General features: G+C 47.6%; 3 protein-coding genes across 4 annotated transcripts; 1 reads left to right on the top strand and 2 right to left on the bottom strand.

The window, feature by feature from the left end:
* Positions 1–68: 68 nt before the first annotated feature.
* On the bottom strand, positions 69–13,221 carry CEP104 (centrosomal protein 104). 2 transcript variants are annotated; one of them, XM_051786157.1, is made up of 22 exons: positions 13,151–13,221; positions 12,262–12,425; positions 11,565–11,738; positions 11,122–11,260; positions 10,836–10,901; positions 10,391–10,467; positions 10,067–10,235; positions 9,666–9,824; positions 8,815–9,030; positions 8,396–8,599; positions 7,732–7,899; positions 6,977–7,150; positions 6,227–6,403; positions 5,724–5,930; positions 5,147–5,263; positions 4,687–4,723; positions 4,528–4,609; positions 3,815–3,923; positions 3,397–3,535; positions 2,681–2,748; positions 2,333–2,423; positions 69–1,153 (listed from the first exon to the last, which is right to left on the bottom strand). In XM_051786157.1, exons 2-22 carry the CDS (start codon positions 12,372–12,374, stop codon positions 1,020–1,022), a joined length of 2,820 nt encoding a protein of 939 aa, XP_051642117.1. In that variant the 5' UTR covers positions 12,375–12,425; positions 13,151–13,221; the 3' UTR covers positions 69–1,019. The 2 variants fall into 2 exon arrangements, with proteins under 2 accessions (XP_051642117.1, XP_051642118.1); XM_051786158.1 differs by having other exon boundaries at positions 1,023–1,153; positions 2,328–2,423.
* On the top strand, positions 13,179–16,750 carry DFFB (DNA fragmentation factor subunit beta). The gene is made up of 7 exons (XM_051786160.1): positions 13,179–13,424; positions 13,495–13,621; positions 13,729–13,917; positions 14,601–14,680; positions 14,836–15,009; positions 15,151–15,251; positions 15,710–16,750. Exons 1-7 carry the CDS (start codon positions 13,179–13,181, stop codon positions 15,924–15,926), a joined length of 1,134 nt encoding a protein of 377 aa, XP_051642120.1. The 3' UTR covers positions 15,927–16,750.
* Positions 16,751–17,027: 277 nt separating this feature from the next.
* Positions 17,028–20,285, bottom strand: CUNH1orf174 (chromosome unknown C1orf174 homolog). The gene is made up of 3 exons (XM_051786161.1): positions 20,109–20,285; positions 19,065–19,556; positions 17,028–18,660 (listed from the first exon to the last, which is right to left on the bottom strand). Exons 1-3 carry the CDS (start codon positions 20,274–20,276, stop codon positions 18,553–18,555), a joined length of 768 nt encoding a protein of 255 aa, XP_051642121.1. The 5' UTR covers positions 20,277–20,285; the 3' UTR covers positions 17,028–18,552.
* Between the last annotated feature and the right edge of the window lie 3,161 nt (positions 20,286–23,446).

Below are 23,446 nucleotides of genomic sequence, written 5' to 3'. Positions count from 1 at the left end.
TGATTCCACCGCGTCCGACTCGTTTCCTCGCATCTCCGAGCAACGCCAACAGTTGCTTTGATATGTTTTTTTTTTTTATTTATTCGGCACGCGGAATCGGGTTCTCAGACAGGAACCCATTGTCACTAAAGAAAAAATAAAAATATGTGTTTGTTAATATGTGTACTCCTAGCGTATGTATAATTATTTATAATACGTATTCGGAGGCGTTAAAGGAACAATTTATACAGATTTTTGAAATCCAAGCACGCTGATCTACCTGGAAAATCCGGAAGCTGGTAGGTAGGTTGGCTGCAGGCAAACTAGAAAACCTGTATTACAAAATCAGCTCTGTATATACAAAACACTACCACAAACTCACTCCATGGGAGCAAAAACCACCAAAACTTCCCCTCATATTACCATATACCACTCACTCCTGAGCCCGCAGTACCAACAAATGCCATCCTGGAAAGCAACAGGCAGAATGTTACAGGTAGGGATGTGAGGACTGCTGCTTTAGTACAAAGCTTCATGCCTTGGGCCTTAATATTAACTCTCTTTGAAGCTCTTAAAGTCACATGCTGCAGTCTTTGTATGGTTATTTTAACCGAGGTCTAACTAGAGAAACTCAGTACTTGAGTGTAAAGTGCACTAAAGCAGGCAAAAGGTCTACATTTATTAATTCAAGCTCTTAGGGGCCCAACCAAGATTAGTTTTTCTTTTCTTTGAGGAGCCATTTCTTGGGGATATGGACTTGGAGGGTTTAGTTTAACCCGCCTGCCAAGTGGGCTCATAAGGCACTTGGTGCACAGCGAGAGGCCACATTTCATGTCACCTGCTATGTGGTGGCAAAACACAGGGCAACATCCACAGTGACAGCCAGAGCCAAGGGGGGTGATCACACCAGGGACTGCGAGAGGCTAAAACAGCCCCACGGAGCCACATGAAAAAGGTGATGCAAGTTGCCCACAATTTTTAAATATCGATGAGCAACCATGTGCCCAGTTACTGAGACAAAGGAAGAAATACTTGTCCTGTCATCTCTTCGAGTATTTTTTGCCAGTGCTTTTATTTGGGCCCCCTCGGGTTGAGATCTTGCTTCCTACGGAGGGAGATTGGTATTTTGCTCCTGAAGGACCCGGTTTCCTTAAATAGTGGCCACCTACTTTGGCTGTGAAGAGAAAACAGAGATCATTAGTGCAAACACATCTAGTCCCAGTATTGAATTTCATCCATCATTTTGACTTTCAGAATCTATTAAGTCTGAATGACTGAAGCAACTAGAAGCTGGCAGGCACTGAGCCTGAGTGCATCCCACACCAGGAGTAGTTGGACTAAATGGTCAGGGTTCCTTTCCTATCTCTAGAAAATACATCTGAAATTTTAGCTTATCCAGGCAGGATTTACGTTTCTTCTATGTTTCCAAACTCTAAGCAGCAGCAAACTAATGACCTGCACCCTCCTTAGCAAGTACAAACAGCAAAGCTGAGGACAGACAGACAGACAGGCCTGTAGGTCCAGTTCAGGACTGGAAAGGGTCGAGTTTAACCACCGTGATTCACTTATGGCAGCTGAAAGGGGCAATTCCATAGTTCAGGAACGTGGTGTAGTTGTGACAGGCAGATATGAGCAGAGCACAGATCAGACAAAGGAGGTGAACTCTGAACATGCAGCTGATTAAAGAACTCCAAAGGGTCTAAATGAGGAAAGAGTTGGATGTTACTGGCCAGGAGTTCTGGTGCTGCAGGCAGTTTGTTTAACTTCTGTGTTCTGGAAATAAAAGGATTTTCCATGTGCTTCATAAATAAAGACAACTGCTAATAAAACACCTGACTTCAGCATCAATGTCTCTTTTGGTAAAGGAGCTGCATAATGATAATTCTACCTAGTTCCTGGGTCTGGAGTGGAAAGGAAAAGCAGTGCACAGCACTCACTGTTCAGTTCATCCTGTAATTAGGATCAGCTTTACACCCTCTGATTGGACACTAAAAGCTAAATCAGCTCTGGTTTCCTGTGTCAGCATTCAGGAGCTTTCCAGAACATTCACTGTTCAACAGATTGTTCTGCTCATGGTCATCCTGTTCTGCAGAAACAACCCCCCTGAACTGATCAATGTATCAAATTGCCAGTTTCCCCAGTCAGCTGAGCTAATGACCCTGTTTGGAATGATTGTTATTGAATGATTTTGGGTATGTGCTCCCCAGCACACTGTACCAGCACAAGAACTACAAGCTCACACAAATGCAAACCACAAGTTGCACAGACACAGCTCACTCCTGGGGACGAAACACTTTCCTTAAGGCAACACAGTAAAAAGCATAAACATGATTATCATTAACTAATACCTTACCAGGCTGCAACAGAATGGTTTTATTCATCGGGGATATCCTCCGCTGGTTCATCTTACAGCCATCGTGGTCCATCAGGTGAGATTTCCAGGCCTAAAGTACATCAGAAAGAAGTGATAGTAAAACACAAAAAAAATTAGCCAGTGATTTACCTGGTCACATGGGGAAAATGAGAGCTGTGCACAGACATTATGGCAACAGCATTTTAATGTGCTCACTCAAAGTATGAGCACCTTGTGACTTACTAGAAATAGAAATTAATACACCCATTATTTTAATATATCTTAAAAGGCACATCACATTAAAACAATCACCCTACAAAATCAGCCCAGCGTGGAGGGCAGGCTCACCTCCTCTCCAGGGGGAAAGTTCTCATGGCACAACGGGCAATGGTTTGCCACATTTTCTGGTTTGGCAGCTGAAATTGTTAGAAAAATAATGTAAGAATTGCAAAGACAGGCTAATCTCAAATACAACAGGAGAACTTGCACAGCAAAGAGCATAAAACTATGTCATGGCTAACCCATCTCCTGCCCCATTATCATTAACTGCTCTCAAAGAAGTCCCAGGTTTAATCATCTCCATCAAAACCAGATCAAAAAGAATCAGAGAATCGCAGAATGGCCTAGACTGGAAAGGACCTTCAATATCATCCAGTTTCTCCCTGTCCTGTCACTCCAGGCCCTTTTAAACAGTCACTCTCCATCTTTCTCCTCAGCTCCCTTCAGGTACTGGAGGCCACAATTAGGTCACCCCCAAGCATTCTCCTCTCCAGGCTGAACAGTCCCAATTCTCTCAGCCTTTCTCCATAGCAGAGGTGCCCCACCCCTGTAATCAACTTGGTGTCCCTCCTCTGGACTCACTTCAGCAGATCCAGTGCTTTTACTCAGGTAAACTCAGGCATTTACCCCTAATCTGTTCCCTCCTGAGGATTTACTTAGATCCCTAAATCCATTTTTCCTCAGATTCCTAAATCTGAAACAGAAGCATCCTGACTTGCCAGAGGTCCCCAGTATTTGGAGGTCTGAACCTTTGAAGTTCCCCCTTCCTGTCTGGAGCTACTCACGATTGCAAATCCTGCTCTTCACGTGTTTGGGCAGCTCGTCCTTGGGCAGGGCCTCGCTGCAGCGCTGGCACTTCCCAAAGCTGTCCCTTTTGTCACAGTCAGTCAGCAGGTGATCTGTCAGGCTCGAGATCTCCACCATCTGCAACACAGCCAGGGCCACCCAGGGAGGTTTGTGCTAAGTAGGGGGTGGGATTCAACAACCTGCTTACAAGATTTTTGGAAGGTAAGACTCACCTTCCAAAATGACAAGGGGAAAACGCAATTTAGTTCAGTTATTAATGCATATTCTAAATGCTGCTCTTTTCTGCAAGCACTACCCAAATCACACAGGTGCCTCAGTGTTAAACATCTTATAGTGCCTCAAAACCAGAATAACAACAGCCAATGTCTTCAGTAGCTCTGAAAAGTTCAGTCTGACCTGTTTGCAGTGCTCGCATCGGGTTAACATGGGGCAGTGCTTCCAGTAATGCAGATCCAACCCTTCCTCTGTGAAGGATTCATCCCTTTCACCACAAAAAATACACAAGCTGGGAAAAAAAAAATACAATCATCAGTGACATCAGAGTGAAATGGATGAACCCTGTTCCTTCTGCTTAAAGTTGTTCTGAAAAACAGCCACCATCCTGAACACAACATCTTTTCCCCATGTGGTGCTGACCTTAGCATGGGGCAGGTACTGGGATGTAATTTATGGTCAGTACCACTATAAAGGGTTTGTTCATATAGAAACATTAATTCCACCAGAGCCCTGCCAACAGCTCACTGAAACTGGCTTTCCTGGCTCCAGAATTTCCAAGTGCTTCCTCTATGACCTCCCCTACAACCAGGAAAGCTACGCTGTATTTTTCCCTTATTTCACACAGGCACCTGAACACTGAACTGTGGCCATTTCTTATCCCACAAGCAACTCCTCAGAAAACAAGTTCAAGGGCACACTATCCAAGAATTTAAAAAAAACAACAGCTGGGATTGCTTGGTGATAATTCCCAATCTGTTAGAAGAGATTTTAGTCGCTACTGTCTCACTGCTGAAGGTATTAGCTTTGATCTACTGCAGAAATATTATTACTGTTATTAGCTCACAGGTGACACCAAGTGCTTAAGGTGATTAGAGACTGCTCATCTCACTTACTTATCCAGGTAATTTGCAACTGAGGAAAGATCCTCTGGAATCTCTGCTGCTGCAGCCTGGGGGCTTTCGTATACCCGGTAATCTAGAAGGAGACACCTATTAAACCAAGATCACATTTTAACTCATCTACAGTTCTTAACACTATTTGAAACTACCTACCTTGTTTATTTGGTTTCTGAAAATCAGGTTCTTCCTCCTAAAGAGCAAAGAAATTTTAGATCAGAAATTTGATAAATGGCTGTGATGACTTCCAGGGAGAAAGGAAACACATTATATTCTAATTTTTCTCTGTAATTTAAAGTTTAGAAGCAGAACCAAAGCACTAAAATGTTTGTGCTTCTGGTCCTCAGGAAAATCTCTCAAGTATGAAGGTTTTATTTTATATTATAAAGCTATTATTATTATGTTATATTAAAGAATCCAAATTTTATACTATGTTAGGAGAAACAACACCCCAGATTTTATACTGGACTGCTGAAGAGGAAAGTTACCCTGTGTATGTCTGGAGTCTCTCTCTTTTAAGTATAATGAGACAATGCCAATGTTCATTATCTAAGCCCATGATACCTGAGCAACAAAGGATTAAAAGGAATAAAAATTAAAACCAAACCACCCTCACCTCTTCACCTTGAACCTCTGCCTGTATCTCCTTTAGAGCTGCCAGCTGACCTTGCAGAACTTTTATTTCTTCATTCTTCTGTTTCTCTGCTTCTTCTGTCTCTGCCTTTCTCTGTGCCTGGCAGGAAACCCTCCATCAGTTCCAAAAGCCTTGGAACCATCCATCATACAGAACACATTGCAGAACACATCAGCACAGAACAAATGGCCAGTGCAGAACTGGGAACTTCCTGCTCAGTTAAGTGATGGGTCTGATGCAGTGACACCTCCCTCCTCCCAAATTCAGAAAGGAACACCCAGCAGAGCCTTTCTGCTCACTGTTCCCAAGGCCTGCCAGCAGAAAACAGTATTTGTGCATTTTCCAGACTGCTCGTGCACTATTTCAACAGGACCATCTCTGTACTCCTCACTGGCTTTATTCCCAAGAGCGAGTACAGGGAACACACTGAGCTTTCTACACCGAGGAGCGTTCACCGCACACTGAAGACGCTCTGCTGCCCGTGCCGTGGAACCGGGATGCCACTCAGCTGAATGCCACGTGTGAAGTGGCCACTACGTCCTGCCCTCTCATGACATACCCTCGCTTCAGGCTCAGAAAGCTTCCCGTCGATTCTGGCGAAGCCCTCGAAGAGCGTTTTGTAGCGCACGGTCCTGCGGGCGCTGGCGTCGTCCGGGGGCAGATACTCCAGCACGGCCGCCCGGTGCTGCCGGTACATGTCGAAGATGATCCGCAGCACCACGTCCCGCACCTCGTGGGCCCTGTGCTCCAGAGCTCCCGTGGCAAACTGAAAACAAAAACAAACAATAATGAAGAATTATTAGTTCAAAATTATTGTTTCCCTGCAGCAGGAGGAAGGGACCTTAAAGCTCAGCTCATTCCAACCCCCCCTGCCATGGGCAGGGACACCTTACACTAGTCCATGTTGCTCCAAGCCCTGTCCAACCCGGCCCTAAATTACCAGCACTGTTTACTGGGGGGGATACACCTCTTCAGGAATTCACTAAGCACTCCAAACCAGCCAGCCAGGCCCCCAGAAAACCATCAGAAAGACCTCCATGTGCTGTAGCCTCAGCCTCTTACCTTCATGACGTTGTTGATGGTAAACCCAGAGTTCCCAGTCCCCAGGGCTCTCAAGAGACATTCCACCAATTCCACGTGACTCATCGCCAGGTGTGTTGGGGAGTTTGGTTTTAATGGTTTAACCAGGTGGACTGGAACAATCTGGAGAGGTTTAACTTCAGTGCACAGTGCCATTTCCTAGGAACAGAGAGTCAGTGTGCAGGCTGGAGCTCAACAAGGACAATTACCTGCTATTCTCATCTCTGCAGGTCACTTGCAACAAAGAACACAAGAGTCACACCCTCCTACACCTGCTGCAGCAGAAATCCCCACACTGTCCCTCACGACAGAGGTGACAAAACATGGCCAGAAAAAATTCTGCAAAGACATTCAATTTGTTCTGCCACTTTGCCTTCCACATATTTACAGCCATAAACTAAAACACAGGAAGTTCCACGTCAGCATTAAGAACTCCTTTCCATGGAGGGACTGAACAGGCTGCCCAGGGAGGGCATGGAGTCTCCCTCTCTGGAGACATTCCAAACCCACCTGGATGCATTCCTGTGTTACCTGCTCCAGGTGACCCTGCCTGGGCAGAGGGGTTGGACTGGATGATCTCCAGATCAACAGTTCTGGGATTCTGTGATAAGCTGTAACCCTTCACAGCAGCCCACCTTGGTCTCACAGCCCAGTCTGATCAGGTGTTGCCCACCTGGGAGCTCCCTGATGTGCTCAATCAATTCAAAGCCTAATCTGAAGGGAAACACCCACCTGGATGAAGGCAGAAGCCAGAAGGCGAAGACGGGATGAAGAGTCTCCTGTTCTAGAAAGTAAATTTGGAAGGGTTTTTTCCACACAATGAGAAGTCTCTAGCTTCCCTAGCTTATGTTTTGGTATATATTGTGTAATGATCATTTTTAAAAGTTTCAGGGAAGCTTGAAAAACCTAAATCAAAAACAAAAAGGAAAAATTGAGCAAAAACGTCACAGAGATCCATGTTTTCAGGCAGTACTGTAAAACCTATTGTTAACCTGGAATAACAGTAGCACTCTTAGAAGAAGCTACTTCAGATTAACTCTCTTCCAGAAAACCTGTTGTCAGGGCTTAGGTGAAAGGCTTCAGAAATTGTTTTATAAAGAGTAACAACTCTTGATTTTTTTTCTTTTCTTCTTGTTGAAGGCTTATTTGAAAGCAGTGTCCTTCAGCTAAGTGCAGTCTCTCGAGCTGGAAACTAAGTTATTTCATCACTATACTTCAACTTTAACAAAATAAAAGGCTCTACCTCACTGCACATTTACTGCATCAGCAGATATTCCTCAAGCTCATGGATCAGTCCAGGGCAGTATTTTCCATCTGCTCAATGCCAGACACTGCCCAGTTGTTTTGGAGTTGGGGGGGGTTGTTTTGATTTTGAACTTACTCAACAGTACATTTATAAACTATTTGTTCAAAGTTAGCTTAACATCATGGTTCTTCAATTTTGGCTGCCAGTTCTTCACTGGAGCATCAAACCTATCCCAACTTACAGAAGACACGGTGTCTTTGATGGCTCTCCTCACGAGGAAAACAGCAGCCCTCAGCATGTTCCTTAAATCCTCCTTTGGAGTGTTCACTGACACTTCCATCAGCTTCTTATACACAGCCAGTAATGCGTCTTCCCGATAGGACCAAGTTCTGGAATATGCTCCTGAAACCTGAGCACAGACCAAGTTTATTTCTTAAAAGGTCCACACAGATATTTCAACACATATTCAACATTTACATAGAGAAAGAACCTCAAAAAAAGCTTATGAACTGAAGCATGAAATGCCCAAGTGTTCCCTACAGGAATCTGGCTTTATTAAAAGCACACATTTTGAAATGTGATGAATGAAATGGATTAACAGGTCAGGCTGAAGGAGCCCTTCGAGGCACAGTGAAGGTTTCTCTCCCTATAAAAGACAGTGGCAAGTTATGGGTTTTCTGGGTCCCTACCCTAAAGCAGACAACTGGATCCTGTCTGCTTACCAGCCCATCAGATAATCAAACATACAAGCTACAGCATCATATAAACATTTAAAACAGGCATCCATATACAGCCAAGATCAAATTTTAATCTCAGATTTCTAAGTAACAGCTCTGAATATGTAAAAATCCTCTCAACTCAACACAGAGCACAACAATCCATGGGTTTATGTTGTTGGTTTTTACCAAAGCTTCTCCAAAAACATCAACAGCAGGACCGGCCTCCCTCAGTGCCTTCTCCGTGAGTGGTTCGGGCTCCCCAGTAATGCCAGTCCTTGGGGGATCACCAGTGTCCTCTTCTGTCACCTCTGGTTCCAGGTAGGCAACAGCTTCATCCACCTGCTTGCAGATGGCTGGGAGAGGCCTCTCGTCGTAAGGTAAAAATTCAGCCTAACAGAGAAGACAAATCTGTGTTCTGGAAATGACTCAGATGTGAAGCAGTTTCATCACTAACTGGATTCACCTCAATGCAAATTTCTCACATCAAAGCTGCATCGCTCCACAATTAACTGTGAGAGTAACCACAAGACCTCGTGGCTTGGAAGGCTGGACACCAGGTCCTTTGCTCTGATGGGTTTTTCAGTTGCCAAGGTAACACTACTCACATTTTCCTTGGAGGCTGTGGGCTGAGTCAGAGGAGGAGGAGGGGATTGCTGTGGAACAACGGGCTCAGCAGAAGTGGGATCCACCGACTGCTCTGGCAGCTCAGGCTCTGCCCCCCGGGGCTGTCCCTCAGGTGGGTCTGTGTGCTCAGGAGGGGAGTGCTGGGGGCTCACAGGGTCAGCCACAGGCCCCAGAGGCCACTCGAGTGGTTTTCGGATCTGAGAAAGGGAAGGAGATTCTGTACAGCAGGGCTAAAAGTGTGCTAAAATCAATTAGTACAGCTACACCTCTGGCTGTCAGCAGGATTCTGTGCTTTCAAGTAAACATCAGACCTATTCACAGATGTGTCATCATTACCACCAGATGCAGCTTTATCAAACAATCAGAAAATAATCCTGTGTGGATGCCTGTGGGGAGAGACTACAAAACTTCCCCTCCTAAGAACAACATAAAACTATACATATGTAAAACAATCACACCATGTGTGATTGTTTAACCATTCTGTATGGTTAAGCCTTGATGTCAGCCTAGGACTCTTCTACCCCTCCAAAAGACAAGAAAGTATCTTATTCACCTGCACCAGGTAGCCCTGAAATTATGCAAAACATTCAGGATTACAGTGCCATTTGCTTGAGACCTCAACAGTTTAACATAACTTATGGAGAACTAGGCATGTTTATAAAACACCATGTGAGAGTCTTTGGTTGGGGAAATCCACAATCCAAACAAAAAACTGAAAATCTCATGTAAATGTCCTAATAGCTGTGTAGTAACTCCTACTCTTTGAATATTTTTGGTTGCTCTGCCATTTCTATTTAGAATCCCCCCCCAGGTTGAGACTGACAGCACCCACCAGCAGCTGTGCATCCAGGAGGTCGTGGAGCTCCAGCTGCTGGTACACCTTCAGCCGGTACTCATCCATTTGCTCCTTCTTCTTCTTGGCAAGATCATAATCCTCCTTCTCCACCGCGTAGCGCTTCTCCACCTCGTACCGGCCCAGCCGCTCCCCCACCTGCAATCGGCACAACGAGACACCTTGGAATCACCTTACTGCACATTTCTTGGAATCATCTTACTGTACTTATGTATATATTCCACTGTTTCCTGCCAAACTGTTCAATCAAGCTATCTGAATTTAAAATTATTACTTTGGATATACACTGGAAATTGTTACGGTTCCACACCAGCAGCAGGGCCCTGCTGGGCCACTGGAACACAGCTCCACTTAGGAGACAAAAGATCTCTCATCAACACCTTCTGCAGGTCTGCAATGGCCTGTTTGAGTTTCTTGGCGTGGTCGTAGCGCTCGTGCCGGACGGCTTCCCGCTTCCTCTCATCCAGCCTACGGATTATCTGAGCCACTTCCGGGTCCTGGTACATGTCAAAAGCCAAATCATCCAGAGGGGAAATGGAGTCAGATTTCCTGAAGTCATAAAATGAATAAAATAACCCACAATAAGCCAGGCTGAGGGAATGGCTTCTCTTTCCACTAGCAGGGAATCAACAAAACACAGAGACCAACAACTACTTTAGACTGAGTAGAGGTTTTCCCAGAGTATATGCAAAGAACATCCTTACCCAAGGTAAGTTCCATCTAAGGCAGGATCATCTGATTTAATTCCCAAGTAATGGTCTATCAACTTCTCTCTGGAAGGCTTTGGAAGGAGGCAAAAAAAATCTTAATGCACATTCACCAACATCAGGTGTGTGTTCAGGACAGAAGTTCTCACTTGCCACAATGAACAGCAGTTCTGCAACTCAGAATATTTATGTTTTGGGACATACTGAAACAAGAGAATTTGGAGAGGCTAAAAATGAGATTGTTTCAACTGATTATGTTTTAGTTTTTGTATCCTGTATTTGGCTCAATTTTTGAGAACTTTCTTGTTTCAAGAGAACATTAAAAATAAATCAATACATGGCACCTCTGCCAGAAGAAAGATACATCCCACTGCCCCAGGAACCTGCACCTGAACAGGTGGAGCAGCACCTGAGCAAGAGGACAGGGATGCTTTGCACTTACACTGCTCATGCTGTCATTGCTGTAGTCTGCTGGATCCCCAATGATGTTCACAGCTACCAGGGCAACCTGCAGAGATTCAAAGAAAATGGAAATACATAAACCTGGTCGTGATTCCAAGTCACTTCTAACCTGTTATTTGTACCTTCTGTTTTAAAACAAGCCAAAATAAATCCAGGAGCTTTCAACCAACATTTCTGGTTTCTACAGATCAAAGCAGCAGATTTCTATGCTTGTTCTGCACTAGGGAAGTATCACTTGGATTACCAGGTAAAGACTCTTAACTCACCTGTCCGTATATGTTGTATTTATTGACGTAATTTTTATGGAAAATCAGCTTCAGGTACTGGCCAACTGCATCCACATACACAGATTTTAACTCCCGTGCTTTGAAGTCAGTCTTCTCATTGTCTGAGAGGGGGACGTACCTGGGAAGGAAAACGTAACAGGTGAGCAGAGGACACGTCCAGACACACAGGTGGTGCTGCCCCTCGGGGTAGGACCTGGTAAGGTTTAAAACTCCCCATAACTGAGGCAACATCTGCAAGGCTGTTCATCTGCAGGTGCCTCTTACACCTGCATCTTCAGCTCTGTCACAGATCCACACGAGTCCAGGGTCTCTCTGCTGCTCTTACAGCATGCCCACACCTCTGGCAACCCATAAGGAGTATTATTTTCCTCTGAAAGTTTTCTGATTAAGACAATAAACCCACTCAGAGCTTTCTGACTCACCCTAGTCTCTGAAACCTCTCCGACTGATATGGAGAGAAGTATTCAGGCAAACTTTCACTGATGTAGAACTCAATTTTGCTGGAAATCATGTACTGGTGAGCAAGCAGCTGCAGCTTCCGTATCCGACACCTCTCCACCAACTGCAGGATGATCTCCTGGGGATACTGACAGAGCCTGGAACAGACAGTTTCTAAATGAAATCATCCTTTTATAGAGGACTTCACTTCCAACTTGAGCAACATTCAATTATGAAACTTTCACATTATTTATTGTTTAAACAAACATTACAAATATTGTAAAAAGAACCCCAAAAGCAGAGTGGAAACACTTTTCCCTTGCCTTTACTGCACATATGTGTATGTTCAAGTGCCCCACACCTGCCTAGAGGACGTACTAAGATAGCCAGATTTTTCACACTAAGCCAAAGCAGTTGCAAGCTCCAAGTCTGCCAAGAACAAAAGCGCTTTTCCCTTTTCCAGGACATTATTTAAATGCAACGTGGTGCCTTTAGGTGGCAACCAAGGTGCTTTTTTCCCCCTCAGGATGAGGATTCCATGGGACTAAAGTAACTTTTTTGTTCCATCAGCTTGGTCTGGGGTCCTGCAAACCACTCTTGGCCGTGCCTGGCAGAGCTCCCACTTGTCTTAAACTCGGTTCTTCAGCACATCAGAGCTTCAGGACCACGCACAGGCAGTACCTGGGTGAGCGCCACCCGTTCACCGTGGGCGCGTGAACCATCAGCTCCCGGGCGCTGAACCCGTCCTCGTGTCCCGACGAGCTGACCACGGTGAAACCGATCTTGTGCGGCATCCTGACGAGCTGAGCTGGTCACAGCCACGGCCTTCAAGCTTAAACTCATCCCTGGAAGGACGATAAAAGACTGCTGAGACACTACAGTCAAAGAATTAAATCCTGTGGTCTTGTCAAGTCAGTAGATGATGACCACAAATCTAAGCTTTCTTTAATTATTACTGGCACGATAAAGCACACCATGTTCTTGTGGTGTGGGCTTGATTACTGCTGAGCAAAATGAGGGTTTAGCTCACTTGCAGAGCAGTTTGCCAATAGTAGTTTGCTGAGCCAAGATGGAGCTTGAAACTAAGAGTTCCAAACACACACAGGAGCGACCTGTACCATCCTCTGTGTGCTCCAGTCACAGGAACAGACAAAAAACGAAGCGCAGGGTCAGTTTAGCCCCTTTTCCCAGCCACGGGGCCGGCACAGGGTGGGGGCACAGGACAAGCACCGGGGCCGCCGCTGCCCACCCCGGGCCGTGCCGGTGTTGTGGCCCCAAAGCCCTCCCTCCCTCCTCCCGCCGCTCGGCCCCGCAGGCCCGGAGGGGCCACGGCAGCGCCGGCCCCGGGGAGTGAGGGCCCAAAGCACGGAGCCGCGGCCAAAGCACGGGGGGCCGTGGCGGGGGCTCAGGGGTGCCCGGGCCGGGGTAGCGGAGCGGGAGCGGACGGATCGGGGTAGCGGAGCGGGGGCGCACGGATCGGGGGAGCGGAGCGGGGCCGCACGGATCGGGGGAGCGGAGCGGGGCCGCACGGATCGGGGGAGCGGAGCGGGGCCGCACGGATCGGGCCCACCTGGCTCAGCGCGGCCATCGCCGCTCTCATGGCAACGCGGCCCCGCCGCGCACGCGCCACCGCCCCGCCCGGCGCGCCTGCGCGGGGCGGGCCCGGGCCCGGCCCCGGGACGGGGATCGGGATCGCGATCGGGATCGGGGGAAGCGGCACCGGGCGGGCCATGGCGGAGCCGCCGCGGCCCTTCCGCCTGCGCGGGGCCGGCGGCCCGCAGAAGTTCGGGGTGGCGGCCGGGAGCCTGCGCGGGCTGCTGAGGAAGGGCTGCCGCCTGCTGCAGGTGCCGGGCGGGCCGGGGGCGGCCGGGGGCTGCCGGGGGCCCGCCCGCCGCTCACCCGCCCCCGGGGCAGGTTCCCTTGGCAGGCAGCCGCCTGTGCCTGTACGAGGACGGCACGGAGCTGACCGAGAGCTACTTCCGCGCGCTGCCGCCGCAGACGGAGCTGGTGCTGCTGGGCCCCGGGCAGAGCTGGCGGGGATGTGAGTGCGGGGCCGGGCGGGGTTCCCCGGGGGCAGAGCTGGCGGGGATGTGAGTGCGGGGCCGGGGCCGCGGGCTCGGCTCAGCCGGTGCCCTCCACCCGCCCCAGGTGCCAGCGACATCGAGCGGCTCCTGGCCGCGCTCTGCAGCCAGCGGGATGCTCTGGTGGAGGCCGCGAGGAAGCTGCTGACGGATGAGCGGGCTCCCCGCAGGCAGAAGCTGCTGGCGGATCTCATCCACAACCTAAGCGAAAACATCCTGGCCGAGGACAAGGAGGACGACAAGAAGTGGTTCGAAGGTGTGTCTGTGGCCACAGGGAGCTGCTGAGGGACCCCCGGGTCTTGCTCTGCTCAAAGTCACTTTTGTCAGTTTTACTGCTCTTAAAGAATTGTTTAAAAGTTTGGGAGCGCTTCTGGCTGGTGGGATAAGGTACCTGGTCAGGGGACTAGTTATCCCTTCCAGTAGCACGTGTCTTTAGGTTTCTTTAAAATATGTGCATATTTATTATCACAAAATGATAAAGACAGTGTTTCCTATTGGTCTGTCCAAGATTTTTTCCCCATGACTCTAGATCTGCATTTATGATCTTTTAATGATTTGTTAGTAGTGTATCAGTAACTAGCACAGCTCAGTCAGCTAACCTTGCTTTATGTTATCTTTACACTCTGCAAGGTCCCTCTCCCATTCCCAAGTCATTGCTGCAGTTCTTCCCAAACAATTCTGTTCTCCTTTCACAATCTCTTAGTGTTCCACATATGCACGTTAGCAAGAAATATTTAACAACCACAGTACCAGCCACTGCTCTCCCAGCAGATGCCAGTGTGGGGTCCCTTTCAGTGCTAAGGGCAGGGTAGTCCTGAACCAGTGAAATAAAAACGGGAAAGAAAAAACCCTGTGCATCCCCAGTTAGTGAAAAGCCAGGATGGACGCCCAGCGGGGCAGGAGCTGTGCTGAGGTACAAAGCAATGTCACTCCCTCCAGGGCTGGAGTCTCGGTTCAAGAACAAATCCAGCTACATGAGGCACAGCTGTGAGAGCAGAATGCGGGGCTACATGAGAGAGGTAAAAGTTTCCGTTGAAGTAACTTATTGTCAACAGTAATCCTGTGGCCACATGAATTTTTAAAAAACACTTTTACAGTGCAACATTGTGATTGCAGAACAGAGCCTGAGGCTGCCACAGGAACCGAGGAGTGACTGTTGGGTTTCCCCCTCTAGGTTAGTGGTTTTATTTCAAACGTTCATCCTGCAGCAAGAGATGCCTACAGAGGGGTAATCGACCTGATGGCAGAGAAACTGAAATCTGTGAAGTATAACGGGTGCTACTTTGACAGAAGGGAGGAGGAGGAGGCAGCACGTCTGTGCACTGCGGAGGGGTGGTTCTCCTGTCAGGTATGTGCAGCCCTTCCCAAAGCAGAGTCATAGAATCATGGAATGCTTTGGGTTAGAAGGGACCTTAAAGATCATCTCATTCCACCCCTGGCCATGGGTGACAAGTGTGACACCTTTCACTGCAGCCCTCTGGTTTCACAGGGACCTTTTGACAGAGACGACTGCCCGTGTAAGCATTCCATCAACCCCTACAGCAACAGGGAGAGCAGGATCCTCTTCAGCACCTGGAATCTCGATCACGTGTATGTACAAAGTGTTAATCCAGACTTACCTGATTCATGCCTTTCTGCTCCATCAGGAATGGTTTAGCCTTAGTCTTTACCCCCCTGCTCTGCTATGAATATTTTGTGAGAAGGTGCTGGGATGCTGCAGCTGTGCTGAGAACAGCACCCCGAAGACAGATGATCATCCTGTCTCTCATTCGCTGCTTTGCTTCTGTGCAGATTTTCTTTGTATGGAAGCAAACCCCTCCTCACTGTGTTATCTCTGTCAATTCACTCTGGCAAAACCCCTCAGACCTATTTTAAACGTGCATGTGATGCAAACAGGATTTGCTAAACTAATTTCCTTGGGGGAAAAAAATCATAAACCTAGTTATGGAGAAAGAATTCCAATTCTGCCTGGCTCTGAAAGAAAGATGCAGGCTTGATTACTCTGAAAAAACTGATGGCAATATTGTTTTCTCTTTTGTGTCCCCAAGAATTGAGAAGAAGCGTGCTGTTGTCCCAGAACTGGCAGAAGCTGTCAAAACACGCGACGGAAGAGAAGTGAACTGGGAATATTTCTATCAGCTGCTGTTTACCCTGGATAATTTAAAACTCGTACATATTGCTTGCCATAAGAAAACCACTCATAACCTCAGCTGTGACAAAACCAAAATTTACAGAAAGAGGAAGCAAAACCACGAGATTTCCTAGTGCTGTCTCTGGAAGGGACCTGCTACTTTTTGCAATCATGTCAGTGCTGTTGTTTTTAAATAGCTCCAGTTTCTTAAACAAGAACTATTAAGAGTGCCTGGCACGGGACTGGCTGAGTAACACAACCACAGCTCACAAAGCACACGCTGATGCTCCCTCGCCTTCCCACTCCCTGTGAGCCTTCCTCAGCTCACACTGTGCTAAGGGTGTTAAAATCCAGCTGTGAGGGTACAAAATGAGCCAGAGGCTGACACTCTTTCCACCCTACCATCTCTTTCTTGCCATGACCAGTGTCGGCACAAAACTTGCAGTACACAGAAAGGAAACCTGGACAAAACATTTCTCACAAACTAATCTGGGGGGGCTCGTACATTCCTGTTCTCTGTAAGCCAGACAAGGAATGATTTAGGACCAGCGTTTTGCTCTGTGCCTTTTGCAGGTAGGAGGGAGTGTATTCCAGGAATGGCAAAGGTGATTCAGCAGCAGAGCTGCCACCTCACCTGTGCCAACCTCCTGCCTTCATCCCTGACCACTCCTTTGCTGTTCCTTCAGATGTGCATCTCCCAGAAGGAAGAGCAAGGCCATGGCATAGCTTTGCTTTGTTTGCCACCTCCCCATTGATTCCCTCTTCTTTTGAACGTTTTCTGCCTTTTCAGCTTAAGTTTGCTTGAAGCACCACCAGCAGTGACATCTATAACAATCAAGTTTACAATAATCATGTTTACCTGGTGCTGTAGAGAATATTGATGGGGTAAAATACTTCCTACCTCAGGCAATAAAACACAAATAGATGGATTTTTACTTGATTTTTTTTTTTAAATACCAGCTGATAGAAGTGAACTTTTAGAGACTGTCGCTGTAAACAGTGTGAATTTTTTCAAATAAAAAAAATGACCCCTTATCTGTGTTTGTGAATATGTGGAGGTACAGGAGTGGTTCATCAGGTATGATAGAGCATTACAGTCTGAGCACAGGGAGGCACGTTTATGGAGCACCAGCTACCTCCTGCTCTGTAAATAACCCAGAAAAGCTCTGTCTCCCCCCATATTAATGCTCCTGCATGGAGCTCCTGCTCCACATGGAATTGTACAGAGATGGTATTTCTGCATGAGCCCCGACTTATTGGGTCTCGGAAGCTTTGCTGGAGAGAGTAGTGATTTACTTAACACACTCAATCCCCTCCCAAACATTTCAGCCTGAAAGGTAAGGAGGTGCATTTTAAATACGGGATCTCTAACTCCACTGCACAGAACTCATCCATCCAGCTTGCTTTCCTGCACTGTTTGACACTGGGGAGGGCAGCACAGCCAGGATTCTGGTGACAAACCCAGTGTCACCTGTGTGGTACACTGAAAATCCCCATTTTGCAGAGTGAAATGAATGTCTGTGTGTGAAACCCTGCTTGCTAGAAAGAGCCAGCAGCAAACAGCACTGAAGGAAAGCTGCTGCAAGATGGAGCTGGGCTGGAACCATGAATATGCAATTAAAAATCTGGATTTTTCCATGCTACAGAATTGGAGTGAAAAGAAATATCGTTGACAGAAACAATGCATCAGCTGGAGTGGAAATGGGACTGCATTACCATGCCATGCATATACAATTTGTTTGCCTCACAACTTGTGAATGTTTAACAGGCTCTAGCTGTAGAAATTAATATTTATTTAAACCATCTGCTGATAACATTTTTCCTCTATTTTTAGAAACACAGAAGGAACTATAACAATAAATAACTGGAAGCTTATTGCATAATCACACTTTCAAAGAAATACTCCAACAAATACTGGGTGAATTAACAGTTCCTGGAATTAGCTGAGGTTGCTTCTTACTTTTTAAACATGCAGGGGGGGCTGCCCCACATCTTAGCAATCCATACTTGTTCCTCTGCCCATCAAATCCTCCTTTATATCCACCAAAGCATTTGTTTACAAAATCCCTGCTGAAAATCAGTCTAAAATCCTTAATGAGCTGCAGCACAGCTCAAAGAACAACTTTTACAGCAGCGGGTGGAGGGGGAGGCAGCAACACAGGGGGGGTGTGTGGGGAGCTGACGTGCAGTAAAAACGTGCTGAACTCCCAGAGATGAACACACTGAACTCACACTGACACCCTGCATTGCATTTTGGCAGCAGAACTGATTTGTAGAGGTTTAATTGGTCCTGGTTTAGATGTAAACCACCCACACAACCTACACAAGAGACCCTTGTCCCTCTGTACCAGGGAGTCAACTGGCTCCTTTACTACCTGGGTGCCAGAGACATCACAGGATTAAAAGAAGGTTGTTTTAGCATCTTTTCCTTGACTATTTCCAAAAAAAAGGAGTGAAACCAAATATTCCCTCTAGATTGAGGCTCAAATTTATAAAAAAAAACCCTTGAGAATTTCTATTTTCCCTGGTTTTTTTTCCTAAATATTAATGGTAAAGTGCTAAATTACAATCTCTTTCCAAATCACAGTCTTTGCCCCAGATAACTGTAGGAATACTGTATCTGCCAATTCCAGCAACACAAATTCTCCCAGTTCTCTCCCTGAGAAAAGGCAAACACAGACACCTTATGTTACTGACAGAACCATTGCTATGTGGTTGCAAAGAAAAAGAAGAAAGGTTTAATTTGTTTACAGTTTGTTGTTAGACAACATCCTCTTCCTCCTCATCATCTTCCTTTGCAAAGAAATGGAGGTTCCTGACTTCTCTCCTGCTCATCGTTGTGCTTGGGAGTGCAACTGCTGGGAGATCCTGGAGGAAAAAGATAAAATCATTAAGGAGAAGTCCAATGCAGGGGGGTGGAACTGGATGATATTTCAGGTCCCTGCCATTTTATGATTCTATTAAGAATCAAGGACCAGTAAAAAACTATTTTGACAACAGTGCTGCGTCACCATAATACAGCTGTGAAGGTCTTTATCAGAAAAAAATATCTCTTATGGAACTGGACTAAAAAATCTAAATAAGAAATATTTTACACCTAAAATTACTTTGGCTGGGCAAGTAATTTCATCTCTGATTGAGACAGTTCTATCGGGGGGACAGCGATATAACTCCAGATGTCCAACAATCTGGTCAAGTTTGCCGGCAATTTTGAGGCAAATTTAAAGTGGAGCAGAGCCGAGTCTAGAGCACCAACACACTCATCACCTTACCGGCTCGAAATCCCCGAAGAAGCGGTGCACTGGCATGGGCTGGTTGCTGTCCTCATCCGAGAACCCGCTGTGCTCCAGCTGCATCGGCCTCCTGGGGCGATTGGTGTCCTCGGAGCCGGACTCTTCGGCCAGCACACTGCCACAGCTGCTCTCCTCCTCCCCGAACAGGGGCCGGGGCACATATCCACCACTGCCCGGCTTTAATGGGGTGCTGCTCGACCTCGCCGCGCGTGGCTCCAGAGGAACATCGTGCACCTCTGCCTGCTTCCCTTCCATAGTCTCTGGAATGCTTTCACCTTTTTTCTGTTGGATTATATTGGTGTCTCCTGGATCTTCTGAACCTCGATGCCCACCAGACGCTTTTGGCATTTCCCCCAGTGCAGCAAGGTTTCCACTTCCACATGTGAGTCCTTCCAGTCCTGATTTGGGACTGCTTTTTTCCCATTTCATCCTCTTCGAGGGTCGTTCATCAGCTGCTTTGTGTGACGAACACTATTAGGAAAAAAGACAAGATTCTAAACCTCTCTTGAAATAAAGAAAAATACAACCAGCTTATCTCTTTAGTTGCAAGGCTGGATGGGGAACCGAAGGGCTCCATCACACCAGCAGCACCTTGATCCAAATCTGAGAAAAGTAATGAGCAGAAAGTGCACATGAAGAGAGGAAAACAGGTGCAGGCAGCTCATATAAACCACAACATACAGTCCATCACCAGCAGAAAGCCACTTCTCAGAGCATAAACTTGCACCGTACGAGGTTAATGTCTTATCTTAACGTTCTTATCTTCTTAGGGATGCTGTTGATGGACGGACTGTCATCACCCAGCACGGCGAAGCAGCACAGCACACCCGCTAACAGCCCGCTCTGCGTTTCTGCACAGGCTCAAACAACGAGCCGGGAAGGTGGCGAAGGCGAAGAATTTACTTAAAGTCTCCTCGTGATGCTCAGCTTGTAGAGTTAATAATAAGCTGCAACCGCCACGCTGCGACTGCCCGGCCCCGGGGCCTTCCCCCTACCTCAGCCCACCCGGCCCGTCCCTCCTACCGGGCTCGCCGTCTCGGTTTCTTCCCCCGCGGGCTGCGCAGGGTCTGTCGCCGGGGCCCCCTTCACCCCTCGCCCGGGCCGTCGCCGCCGCCGGCGGGGCCGGGCCGGGTCAGCGGGGCCGGGGCGCTCCGAGCGCCGCCCGCCCCTCCCCGCGCCGCCCGCCGCCATCTTGGCAGCGCGCGGGGCCCGCGCTCGCCATCTTGTGGAGCCGCTGGGCACAGGGGCCTGGAACGGCGGGGAGTGAAGTGAGCACGGAGCAACCGGGCACAGAGCACAGAATCGTGGGACAGGTTGGGCTGCAGGGACCCTGAAGATCATCCAGGCCCACCCCCTGCCATGGGCAGGGACACCTTCCACTAGCCCAGGTTGCTCCAAGGCACGTCCAGCCTGGCCTTGGACACTTCCAGGGATGTCTAGTCCAAACCTACTCTGTCAGTTTGAACCCATTCCCTTTGTCCTGTCACTCCAGGCTCTTGGGAATAGTCTTGCCCCATCTTTCCTGTAAATTCCCATCAGGTTCTTCCTGAGTACCCACTACCCGAAATCTTCCTCACAGCTGCCGCCTGAGGAGAAACCCAACCCCATCCTGCCACAGAGTTTATAAACCTTTGAGATCTTTTGCTTCCCATCTTATCTTCCTCCTGGAGCAGCACTCGCCCCCATCCAAGATGTGGTCAGAGACTTATTATTCAGATGTGCCTCTCTCTCGTTTCCACAGCCCTCAAGGGAACAAATTATGTCAGTAACTCAAATCCCCCTTTAACTTCAAGGACTCTGACAGTAGCAGATGAATTTCTGTGTAGCAAAGCGCTCAGATTTAAGTACGCAATTATCCTCGCCGGTGTTGCCGGGCAGGAGCAGCGCTGCCGCGGGGAACGACGGCGGTGCCGCTGCCCTGACGGCTGCGTCCCCACGATGGGGCCCGCGGGCTCCATCCATCACATTAAACACAGCTCCTTCTCCGGTTAATTCAGCGCTTTGGGGACGCTGTGGGGATTTTTATAATTCTGTCCATCTGAGGGCACAGGAGCTTGTTTCTTTATAGCAGCCATTAATGTTCTTGCTCATCGCAGAGCCATCCCACGAGTCTCAGTGGTACCTGTGCCCCTCCATCCAGCTTGGCTGATTAAATGCTTGTCAGTTCATCCTGGCCTTAAAAACCAGGAGCAACAATTTAAATCGCAGAAATAAGTGGCAAGAATGGGGATATTCAAGTAAGACGTATTTTCTCAAAAGCATAAAATCTCCCAGTTAAACCATGCAGGTTTGGAGATGCCTGCTTATTGTTATGCAATTTCCCTCGGTGCTCAGGGCCCTTCTCTGCTTTGTTCTGTGGGTGAGATAATTCATATTCTTCTCCAAAAGCTTCTCGACTTGCTCCACTCTTGCAGTGCTGTTGCCTGCAGCCATGGAATACAGATGATTGTTTTTATTAGGCATAGAAAACTTATACTGTCTTGTAAACAGCAGCAGACTAAAACTGGCTGATGAACAGTATTTCTGCAGCTGGAAAACTTGGTGGTTGTTTTAATTTCCACAGCAAACTAAAAATAGTAAGGGAAATTCAATGCTGACAATTCTAATAAGTACTTTTAACAGCACTGTATGTTTCTTGTTGTTTATGCTGCTTTAGAAAGCTGATATGTACGTCCAAGTGATGAGGAAGCAGCCCCGGGGCTCCTCTGACCCAGCACTGTCAAGGGCTCACGCAGGGTGAGATACAGGGCTACAGGCACCTGAGGCTCTGCAGGTGCTTGAAGGGACAAAGCACCTTACATGGAGCCAGGATGGCAGAGATCTCTCCAGAGCTCTTGTGTCACACTCACCCCATTCTCCCCTCTAACCGTGTTATTTTGGGGGTAGGTGGTGGCAATTTCACAGCTGCAGATGTTGCTGCATTTTCTGAAATCCGGCTGAGATAACAACTGTCACATAGCACAGAAAGCACCCTGGAGAGAGCGTGGATCCCTCTGAGATCTGTCCCCATCTCAGCAGCAGCAGTGTCTCCCGAGTGACTTGAAAGGCGATGTGGGGACTGCCAACAGCCCTCACAGGGAATCAGAGCAGCACAAACTATTTACATTAAACCCACATTTCCACATAAAAGGGGGCTTATTCTCAACAATATTAAAAAGTGGGTTTTATTAGAATCTGTTGTCTAAGCGGGCAGGAAAAAAAAAATAAGAAGGTTTTGTGAGCTCCATCATTCCTGTGAAAGCTGGCGGCTCCGCAGCAGCAGCTGATGAGCTTATGAAGCAGGAAGGGAGAGTCAGGCTGTGAAACTCGATGTGTAAATGAGCTTCTTGCAGCACTTGTCTCTGCGCCTGTCACTTGCACCAGTGTCCCTGTCTGTTATAATCCTCCCAGTTCGTTTGGCTAAACACGAGTGACATGCCAGGGACAGCAGCCAAAAAAAATGTTGTCTGTAAACACACTGGCTGTTAACTGTTGAATGCGAGGTCTGTCAAACTGAACAGCCATCCGTCAGGAGGGATGGCCTTTTCCTGCCACGAGAAAGGTGTTTTGGGTTAAAGTGGCTGAATTCTGCTGGGGAGAAAGCAGGAGGAGGATCTGCTTCCCAATAACCAGCTTCCTTCCTCCCCATTGCCTCCTCAGCAGGGTAGGTTGGTCTCGTGCTCAAGATTTGAAGGCACAAATTTTTAGCTGCTGTTCCCTTCCATCACACGGTGTTGTTGTGCCAGCTCAGGTAATGTTGGTGAACATTGAGGCTGGACAGGGCTCCGAGTAACCTGGTCTGTGGAAGGTGTCCCTGCAGGGGGTTGGAACTGGACGATGTTTAAGGTTCCTTCCAACTCTTGATTCTATGAACTGCCAGCTTTGGTCTCCCAGAGGCACTGTCTCCTGGGAAATTTTCTGGGAGTTGATACCCCATCTAGAACTGAACATTCACAGGGGTCTGCAGCCCTCTGATGCAGCTGCCCAGAGCACCACTGCCCCAAGGACCTTTGCACCACTCACATGGAATAAACCCCTTATTTCCATCACAGAGGAGGGCTTATTCCAGGAGCTGGAGAGCCCTGGCACAGAAATCACAGGGAATTTATGGTACATAATGAAACTTTATGCTTGTCGTGTGAGAAATCTCTTTGAGTCTTATTTTAGATTTCTTGCAAGTGTCTTACTAAGGACCAAATGTGGAAAGCCAGTATCTGAAGAAATTAATTAACACAACGGAGCTTTGTGAGAAAGAGCAGCAAAGAGGAAACTTGTGAAATTCATTAATGACAAACCTTAAAGGACATCTGAGAACAGGGAGCACAGAGAACCCAGTTTGGCACTGGTCTCCCTGTGATGGGGATGGCTGGAGGTGCCTGAGC

This window comes from Manacus candei, unplaced genomic scaffold, assembly GCF_025592945.1.
Source record: "Manacus candei isolate 608988 ecotype Guabito, Panama unplaced genomic scaffold, ASM2559294v1 h1tg000022l, whole genome shotgun sequence".
NCBI classification, from domain to species: Eukaryota; Metazoa; Chordata; class Aves; order Passeriformes; family Pipridae; genus Manacus; species Manacus candei.
This window is presented reverse-complemented; position numbering and strand designations above follow the sequence as displayed.

Coding starts and splice junctions, on each gene's coding strand:
- CEP104 (XM_051786157.1), bottom strand. CDS start 12,374: ATGCCGCACAAGATCGGTTTCACCGTGGTCAGCTCGTCGGGACACGAG. Junction 11,261..11,564: donor GAGAGGTTTCAGAGACTAGG/GTGAGTCAGAAA, acceptor TTTCCTTCCCAG/GTACGTCCCCCTCTCAGACA. Junction 1,154..2,332: donor AACCATTCTGTTGCAGCCTG/GTAAGGTATTAG, acceptor TTCTCTTCACAG/CCAAAGTAGGTGGCCACTAT.
- DFFB (XM_051786160.1), top strand. CDS start 13,179: ATGGCAACGCGGCCCCGCCGCGCACGCGCCACCGCCCCGCCCGGCGCG. Junction 13,918..14,600: donor CGACAAGAAGTGGTTCGAAG/GTGTGTCTGTGG, acceptor CACTCCCTCCAG/GGCTGGAGTCTCGGTTCAAG. Junction 14,681..14,835: donor TGCGGGGCTACATGAGAGAG/GTAAAAGTTTCC, acceptor TTCCCCCTCTAG/GTTAGTGGTTTTATTTCAAA.
- CUNH1orf174 (XM_051786161.1), bottom strand. CDS start 20,276: ATGGCGGCGGGCGGCGCGGGGAGGGGCGGGCGGCGCTCGGAGCGCCCC. Junction 19,557..20,108: donor AAACCGAGACGGCGAGCCCG/GTAGGAGGGACG, acceptor TTTTCCTAATAG/TGTTCGTCACACAAAGCAGC. Junction 18,661..19,064: donor TCTTCGGGGATTTCGAGCCG/GTAAGGTGATGA, acceptor TTTTTCCTCCAG/GATCTCCCAGCAGTTGCACT.